The sequence below is a fragment of the Oreochromis aureus genome, linkage group 1 (assembly GCF_013358895.1).
Source record: "Oreochromis aureus strain Israel breed Guangdong linkage group 1, ZZ_aureus, whole genome shotgun sequence".
In the NCBI taxonomy this organism is placed as follows: Eukaryota; Metazoa; Chordata; class Actinopteri; order Cichliformes; family Cichlidae; genus Oreochromis; species Oreochromis aureus.
Genome location: NC_052942.1, coordinates 12489072 through 12498763, shown reverse-complemented (window position 1 = coordinate 12498763; position 9692 = coordinate 12489072). Strand labels below are relative to the sequence as shown.

General features: G+C 38.7%; 1 protein-coding gene across 1 annotated transcript in view; it reads left to right on the top strand.

The window, feature by feature from the left end:
* The first annotated feature begins 1722 nt into the window (after positions 1-1722).
* The window catches only part of trip4 (thyroid hormone receptor interactor 4), an 81740-nt gene continuing 73770 nt past the window's right edge, over positions 1723-9692 (top strand). The window contains exons 1-11 of the mRNA XM_031744578.2: positions 1723-1917; positions 2786-2967; positions 3076-3206; positions 3997-4215; positions 4304-4382; positions 4477-4582; positions 4740-4955; positions 5061-5190; positions 5361-5554; positions 5660-5784; positions 6373-6464. Of these exons, the coding sequence (XP_031600438.1) occupies positions 1838-1917; positions 2786-2967; positions 3076-3206; positions 3997-4215; positions 4304-4382; positions 4477-4582; positions 4740-4955; positions 5061-5190; positions 5361-5554; positions 5660-5784; positions 6373-6464 (1554 nt within the window). The 5' untranslated portion in view covers positions 1723-1837. The remainder of the gene's footprint in view (positions 1918-2785; positions 2968-3075; positions 3207-3996; positions 4216-4303; positions 4383-4476; positions 4583-4739; positions 4956-5060; positions 5191-5360; positions 5555-5659; positions 5785-6372; positions 6465-9692) is intronic.

Genomic DNA, 9692 nt, shown 5'->3' with positions numbered 1-9692 from the left:
AGTAACTTGTAATAACCTAATGAAAAGGTACGGAGCCAAAGAATGCAACACCACAAAGTGCAGTGAACTCCTGCATGTTTTATACTGTATATTCACCGGACAGTTCATTTGATTTGACATTTGGTGTTTTTAGTTAGTTTAACTACAAAGTATTATATGTAAATGTTTACATGGCTAACTGTCTTTTTTGGAAAGTGTGGACAAACGCCAGACAGGTTATGAACAAGGTGTGGTAGCAGGGTATAAAGGATATAAAGGGCTCCCAGTCACCCAATTTGTTTGCTGGTTTGCTAGTAGAAGCCACTACTCTTCCACAGAGCGGCCATGTTGAGCTCGTAAATAAAAGCTTTGATAAATAAAAATAATAAAATTTGGGCTGTACTAAATCCTTAAGCCTTAAGCCTAAATAACAGAAGATTAATGTGATTTTTTTTTTAACTGATGAAACCGCTCAAGTTGGTACATTGTTTATACAGTCTTTTGATATGTAGCTAATTCTCACACATACACTTACACTATTAAATTTGAAACTGAACTCAACACAGTCTGACCATCATTCATTTTTCACGCTTTTCTGTCTTTGAATAAAAGATTTTGATGTAGTTTTTATTTTCTTACTTTGGTTTGTTCAGTCGACCTGTCCAGGGATGAATGGATGATTTGTTCAGTTTCTTTGGCTTTTGGTAATGTAATGTAAGAACATACATTTATGCACAGATCCTTTAAGGTCTTACTGCAGCATTTCAGTCCTGTTTATATTGCAATATATTAATCAAATCAGATTAATGAGCTTGACACGGTGACTGGGGAGACAAAAACATAGAGACAAGACTTACTAAACACAGAAGAAGACTTACTAAACACAAGAGAAGACTAGACACTGAGGGAGAACTATAATCACAAAGAACTGAAGGCAAACCGAAACACACTCTAAACATGATGGGAGAATAACTAAGACCTGAAAAGCTACAACCTAACCAGAAACTAAATGATCAAATAAATACACAAAAGTACAATAGAATATTATTTCACCCAGATGCAAAACAGTCCAAAACATAAACCCTGGGTCACTGACTCAGGGCCATGATAAATAAAACCTCATAAGTGGAAGATTTGCTGTCTACAGCCCCCCCAAAATTGTTCAGTAGTAATTATTAATAAATAATAAAAAATAAAATATAAAATTTAAGTTATAATACCAAATAATGATAGTAATGATAAACTGTAATAACAATAAATAAAAATCTTTATTACATCTCTGTTTTATTTGGTGTCATTGAAACCATACTGGTGATGACTATACTTTATAGTCTTGTTATATACTTGTTTTACTAATAATACAGTCACTTCAGACATACGCTTGATTGGCTCGTGTACGATAGTAACCTATGCCAGGTATAAGCCTATTGTGGAACTATTCAGTGGAACCTGTAGATTTAAGCAACAGCTAAAGCCTGTGTATTTAAATCTACTGCAAACCTGCCATCTAGTGACTGAACTCAAAAGTGCAAACAATCTCTATTTCACTAATAAAGGCGTGTTTAGTTTCACTAACACCCGCGTATAATTAAAGAAAGTTATAATTAAAGACACGTGATTTTACATTGGTCATTTTTTCCCGTCTTTCTTTCTTTTATTTGGCTGTTTGGTCAGGTGGAACCTTTACACCACAGCGTGAGTTGTTTCAGGACGGGATTCTGCCACGTACTCCCGGTAAACGCCAATGTTGTGTGTGCATTTGTTTTTTTCGCCGACTGGAAACACGTTTATGCTATAAGTTTGTGCTTGCCACGCTTTGATTTAAACTTGAAGGTGTGGAGCCTGTCATCTGGTAAAAATGTCGGAGCAGTTGTTGCAGTGGTGTGTGGAACAGTTACATCACAAGTTTGGATTGGAGGCGTGTGAAGAAATCGTCCAGTAAGAACATTTTACCTGCCTGTTATTACTGTCTGCCGTCTGGCTAATTGTAGCATCTGCAGATCAGCTAACTAGTAAGCTAGGTTGCACTGTGGTGTACTTATGTATGTATATGACGTGTCATTGTCGTTTTTGATACAGCTAATTAATTGTGACACCACAGCTGTATGCCAGTGTATTGACTATTTAGTGGCTCACCGTGAACAAGCTGGTTTGGCTAAAAAGTCAGATTAAACCTTTTTCTACATGAGAAGTCCCGAGTGGGAGTTGATGTGTCTTTATGTATTTTTATTTGTTTTAACTATTAAAAACCTACACACATGTTTTACGTGGTTTACATGGTTTAGTGTATGTAAGCGAAACAGTGAACATAGTTTTCTGTTGAGAAATCATAACGATTTTCATTTGGCAGGTATTGAGCAAATGATACGGTATGGTATGGTATGATAAACCAAGCAAAGTTAGATTCCACCCATCAAATCAACAGCCTGAAAGCTGATATTTTATCATAAAGACAGAGATGGAGAACTGCATAAATGTGTACCCTAAAATAAGCAGTTTTAACCAATTATATATGAAAAGCTTTTCGTTGACTAATATGGTAAATGGACGGGTATTTATATAGCTACAGTATATATTACTACAAGTTTCGTTCACCCAACCACACACACATTCGTAAAAATGCTTTTTTTTATACCTAAGCTCCTGATATATTAACATACTTCTAAAATTACTGAAAGACACACATATTTTAAAAGTAATTGATAATTAAATGACAGTTCGTCGCTATTTCCGGTCTTTTAAAATGTTAGGCAATGAATTTGTATAGAAATATTATTAAATGAAGTCGTGCCGTTGTGTTTCCAAGATACATTCTATCAATCGAGAAAGCTGAAGAGATTGAGGAATATGTGGGAGACCTCCTGCAGGGCACAGATGGGAAAAAGGGCCATTTCATTAATGAGCTCCTCAGCAGATGGAAGAAGACTCAAAGACAGGCAGCAGATACCACAGGTCTTTTCATTCTCAAAGAATCTGTTTCATCACCAGGTAAGAAACAAATTTCATTCAGATAGACTACATAAAAGAGGCTACAGTAAAAAACGCCTCAGTTGCTCTGAAACAACGTTGATGAAGGTAATTTTTTAAATATTTTAGATGCACAAGATATGACCCGAGATACCCAGAAGAAATCTAAACGCAAAGGACGCAACAAACAGGAGGTGATGACCATGAGCCAAGCAGAACCTGTGCCAGAAGCTGTAAAAACCCCCATTGATCTGATGAGGGTGAGTACAAATAATGCCACACTTTTGTTGTCTTCTCACCTGCTTTATGGAGGTAATTTGTTATCAAATTGACAGAACTTATAAAATACCAGTCAGAAGTTTGGACATGCCTACTCATCAGTGATTTTCTTCTTTTTCTTTTTCTTTTTTTTTAAAATATTTTTTACATTGTAGAACAATGTGGACATCAAACCTGTGAAGTAACTTAATATGGTAGTCAGATGGGATGGTGTGTCACTTCAGTGCATTCACAGCCTTTCACAATATCCATATCTAACAAAGACATAAAACTGCATTCAACAAAGCAACGGACAGATTTCCACTGGTGTAATATCCAGTTCATTAATGAGCAGACTTCTAAAATTACTTGTAACTCTGTTTCTTGTTGTTTAAAGTAGTGGATTTTGCTTTTGCTATTCAGTCATGAAGGGCTGAGTCACAGACATGCTTTTTATGTTTAATCATTTTTATCATATCTTTTTGTCAAAAGTATGGCCTCTTGATAGAATCTTGCTTATGGCATCCCAGGGGAATCTTAAAGTCCTGCTTTGAATAATTTAAAGTAAACTTTGTTTTCTCTTCATACATTCAGGTGATATTTCTTTGTTCTGATACAAAAAAGAATAAAAATAATAAAGAATCCATTTTTTTTAAAAAGCGGGGTTCAAACTTGTAACTGATGTCAATATCATGTTTATTTGTACATTTCCTGTGCCATTTTTTTATTGTTGTGTTCATTTGTTAAACAGACGTCTTCCTTTCCACTTCTCTTCATTCAATTGTCCTTCAGGCCCAGGAAAATGGTAATACATCATCATCAAAGAAGAAAACAAAGTTTGTCAGTCTCTACGCTAAAGAGGGTCAGGACAGGCTTGCTGTGTTACTCCCAGGTCGGCATGCTTGTGAATGCCTTGCCCAAAAGCACAAGCTTATTAACAACTGCATCACCTGTGGCCGTATTGTGTGCGAGCAAGAGGGCTCAGGACCCTGTTTCTTCTGTGGCAGCCTGGTACATATCACTTTCGGTCCTTAGATTGCGTTGTTGTTTTGGGGCTTTTTTGTTATTTTTCTTGTGCTAAAAGTGTTTTCTGATTAAGGTCTGCACAAAAGAAGAACAGGAGATCCTCCAACGAGACTCCAACAAAAGCCAGAAACTAAGAAAGAAGCTCATGGGCGGTGAGGGTCTTAAGTAGTCAGGACTTATGAAAAGAAACTCTTTGAAAAGATCAATTGGTTTGATACTGTGAGTTTGTTTTTATTTTGGTGACAGACTTCGGAGAAAGAGAATATTTCTCACACCAAGAGGCCACGATGAAGGCTGGGCTGGAGAAAGCAATTCAGCACAAAGACAAACTGCTGGAATATGACAGGAATAGGTATCATAAAACACACAGTTAAGAAAAGAGCTTTACAAGAATGGATAGGTTTACTGCTCTGTGTGCAGTGTTTACGCTTTAACAGGACATTTTGATTGCTGTACAAGATAGTGATGAAAGTTGGTAATAACACTTCACTGCCTCTCTTTAACCCCAGTATCAGAAGAACACAGGTTCTGGATGACGAGTCTGATTACTTTGCCACTGAATCCAATCAGTGGTTGTCACCCAATGAGCGAGAGAAACTGAGGAAAAAGGAAGAGGAGCTGAGAGAGCTTCGCCATGCCTCTCGCAAAGACAGGAAGATCACACTTGACTTTGCTGGTAGACAAGTAATTGAAGAGGGAAACAACCTGAATGAGTATTACAACAAGTAAGATAATCTGACAGCACCTGAATCACAACAGCAATTCCAGATTTATATTATGTGGTTGTGTTAAACAGCCAGACTTTCTGAAATGTTTCCAATAATTTGCAGGTTGGATGAGACCCTCAAGGCAATGAGCAATGACTCAGTGTCTAAATCACCAATGTATTCTGAAAGAAAGGGTGGACGGCAGGGCCTCAGAGATCTGGTGAATCCCAACATAATGCAATCTGCACCAGAGGTAACTTGATCCATTCTGAACGTAGCATTTCTTCTTTAATAATTCTTCTTTAGTCATTTGTATTATTTTATAAATGAAATATCAGTCAAATCACTTAAGTTTGCTCCCATCACAAAACAGTGGGCATTCATACAGACTCTACTGATGTTTCTAATGAATGCTTATTTCAGTGGGTTGATGTTGGAGGGGGTGAAAGCCACAAGAAACCAATGGAGAAGGGAAAGAGTGCAATGGAGGACAAGGGAAGAGAAGAACGACACCGGTTGAGGCTCCAAGACAAAGAGCTGCAAGAGATGTCCGATGGCGGCTGGTGCCTCAGCATGCACCAACCGTGGGCCTCGCTACTGGTAAAGGGCATCAAGAGGTAAGGACTGTGCAGTGTGTGTTTGTTGTATATGTGATAAACTCCTGTAGACACTTGGGTTTTGGCAAAGTGTTGTAATATCTGACATTTTATGTGTGTATGCAGGGTAGAAGGACGAACGTGGTACACATCACACCGTGGGCGACTTTGGATTGCAGCTGCAGCAAAGAAGCCCACCCCTCAAGAAATCGCAGAGGTGGAAGCCATGTACCGCCACATTTATAAAAAAGGTGCAGATGCCGTACAAAGGAATCAGTTTGTGAATACTAAAAATGTATTTCTGGTTTAAACAGATTTAAATATGGTGCTGCTAAGGAGAGAAAAAAAGCTGCTACAAAATATAATGCATGGGTAATGCTTTCCTTGGCTCAGGAAAAAATAATATAGAAATATTTATGTTAAAAATGCCCCCAGTAGCTTTGTGTGGGCCCTTTTAAAGGCTGTTGTAACAACATTAGCGCTAGGTTTTGTAATAGGCCCTTTGGATCTTATTGCAAAGCCGTGGCTTTCTCTGTGAAAGCTGTGAAAGGACATAGAGTGTCTTTAGGGCATATTTAATAAACTTTTTTATTGCACACAGTAAAGTATTTCTAGCAGAAAAGTATATTTGTTTAAATTTGCTAACAAGCACAACTTTCTTTTCATGGGCATAATAAAATGCTGTTAATAACATGTCATAATGGTATCATAATTTAGTGCTGATACAAGTAATATTAATGCTAAACTGGGCTCTATGTCATGGTGCTGTCATAAAGGGATACTGATTGCTTTTAATTCCACACATTGTTGATTCAGTGATCCTGGTCTTATCTCCACAGAGCCCATGTTTCCTAAAGACTATCCCACTGGCTGCTTATTGGGCTGCGTTAATGTGACTGACTGTCTATCTCAGCAGCAATTCAGAGAACAGGTAAGTGAAAGATGCACAACTTTTACAACCCCCCCCCCAAAAAAACCCCAAAAAAGTGAAAATCTCAGGCTTGACTACTCTCAACATTTTCCTTAGGACCGATTGATATTATGGGTTCTGTTTGAAGTCAGTCATGGGTTCACAGAAACATGAAATTTCTGCAACTGGATTAAAGATGACAGCCTTCCTGTCATCATTTGTGCTTAGTTGTGATCTAAGGTAGTTGTACATTTGGAGTATAAATAAATTCACTTAAGAAAATGTCAAGAAATTCTGGGTTTGTACATGAAAAGGCCATATATAGGGTTTATGTATTTGTCCATGTGAGCCTTGGAGACAGTGTTAAAGTGACGCATCAAACACCTAACTTGTATTAAGTTAGAGACAGAGTTTTGTAATAAGTCTTTTCATTCAGAACTCTGTTCAGTAATAACTCAGTTCCAGTTATAGTAAAAAACAGTAGTGGTTGTAAAACATTGAGACCTCTCAGTGTGTTTGAAATGCCCAGTGGATAATTTTGAGTATGATCTCAAGCTCTAGTCCTTTCATGTCAGTACTGTTTAGTGACTGTGTAGTTGGCTGTTCTGTGTAATTGTGAGTAATTTGGTGCAGTGCCACTTTCTGTCAGCAGAGAGCAGACTCCACCCTTCACAACACCTCCCTGCCAGTTTACAGTGTGTCACACTAGGGGCAGTATCCACCACAGAAACCAAATACAAGCTCTCTTTACACCAAAATACCTCCCACCAGAGTGGTGGTTTGTACATTTTACAGTGGTGCCAGTCTTTGTCTGTATTTCAGATATGTTCACAGGAAAAAGCGATTCCACTTGAAATGAAATCCCCCCCTTAGCTCACAGTGTTAGAGTGACTGTGAACATGTGATGTAGCAAAGAGTGCTGCTGCTCCATTAGTGCCATGGTCACTGTTGCCTTGTAGGACTAATAAACTGTTTACTTGAGCTTTTGCACCTAAATCAGTTGAATTAATTGCAGTGTTACCAGATATAAGCTGGAGAATGCACCCTACTTTCCATTATAGCATTATGTGGAAACAGAGTGGCTCTCCCCATTTGCTGTGAATGGAACACATTTAAACTTAATTGCATTGCCATTTTCATTTTGGCTGTTTTGCCCCTGGCTTTGCAAGACACTGCTCGTCTCAAATCATTCTTTTACAGACTATTAAATGTGTGTATTATATGTTATTATAACACTTCGCCAAGAAACGCTGTGTTTTTTCCTTTACATTTTCATCTTTAGGTACATGCCTTATTTGATTACATTAGTTACTTTTTATTCTGTACTCTACACCTCTACCTGGCATACTCCATAGATATCGTAACGCACGGAAACACTCGCATCCATGTAGAACAGTCTTGTTAAACTATTTAAGTGGGGGAATTCGTCAAATTCTACACATTGCATAAACATGCTCTCACCCTGCAAAGCTGGAAAACCTCTTGCACATGTGCATACATGATCTTCTGCCATCTTTAGTGATAAACAAAAGCAGATCACATTTGGAAACTGCACAGTCTTAAAAAAACACGCATACACACAGAAAAGGCAATAATCTGCTTGTGGGTTGTTGTATTTCTGCACATCTCTGCATACACACACGGTATCTCCCTGCATAAAGGCTGTTGTTGTTGTTTGTTTTTTTTTCTGAGAAGCTGTGTTTTTGGTTGAAAGAAAAAAATAGCCTTAAAAATGTGTCCTGTTTCATGGTTGCATTCTGACTGCTGGGACCTGTAAATCTAAGGGCTTTCCCCTTTTGTACTCTGTCCTCATTCTCTCCTCCACCACTCATTCCACCCAGGGCTGTAAAATCATGTTTGCAGGCAGTGTGGCTGCCCTTTCATCCTGTGAAAGGGTGTGTGTATGTGTGTGTGTGTGTGTGTGTGTGTGTGACCACTTGCACAGAGCAGCCATAAATAACACCCCCACCTCACACAAGGCCCCTCAGAAAAAAAGAAAGCAAGACACATGTAGAAAAAAAGTGAACCAACTAGAAAAGAATAACAGCACCAAATGCCTAATGATGGTGCTGAACTGTTAGCTACTGCCCATTGGTGTCGACATTTTGGAAAAAAGGAAAAGCCATTAATGGTTTAGCATTTGAATCTTGATTCCTTTTGTGTAAGTAGAAGAGGGCATGTTGTGCTAGTGTATAGTAGCACATAGCTGCACTGCTGGGTTGGGAGAGTGGGTGAGGTGTAGGATTTACTGTCCTGTGCTGGCAGCTGTGGGTGGTTAAAAGGGGGGTGGTGAAGGACAGACAGCCATTATTCTTCAGGCTCTTCTAAATCTGTCTCTTCATGATGTATGAAATATTCAGGGAAAGTGGAATGTGGGAAGATCAGGAGAGCATGAGAGAAACACTACTGACTCACAGAAATGGAAAAAAAATGTTTTTAACGCTTAAATGTCACTGATCAGCGATTCGGTGTCATTGCACTCGTTCCTCTGTTGGGGCGCTATTGCACAACACCAAAAACCTGAAACCCTGCTGACAGACAGTGTAGAAAGACCACCTCAGGCAGAGCAGGATTTCCATCTGCTTGACTTGGACCAATTCTTTCCCTCATTAGAAACTGACTGGTGTATTGATCCATTCTCCCTGTAATCTCTCACTCCTCCCAGCTTCCCATCCCCCCCCCCTTAGTACTGATAATTGGCCAGCCATTATGATCTGTATTCTGTCTCTCCACTCCTACCCCCCAGTGCTCACTCAGCAATGGGTGGAGATGTATGCCTGACCTGCCTGCTGCAGAGGGGGGTTGGGATAGAGATGGGTATGTTACAGATTGAAAATGGGAATGTTTTTGCAGCAAAAGGCTAAGTGAGATAATTAAGCATCAACAGAGAGGTGCAGCCAATCTGAGCAGCTTTATAGGTGGTAAAAATGTTACAGATTCTTTATGTTGAGTAAAGATGCTTTAAGTCAAAAAGAATTTCTCTCTCTATTTTTTTTATTTGTTTTGGGTTTTTTTGTTTTTTTTTTACATAAATTAACACATCCACATATGTGTTCTCTATCTCCACGAAAGCTTCTAGTACAGACAAAGGCACATCAGACCCCGTGCAGAGCTTGAATCACACATCTACTTACTCCTGCAGTGAAAAAATTGATTGGATCAATCCACACTCTCATTTAAGGTCTGATTTGTTACCCTGTTTCAAAGACCAGATCACCAGCTGCAGAGTTACATGTCTTAGTGAATACA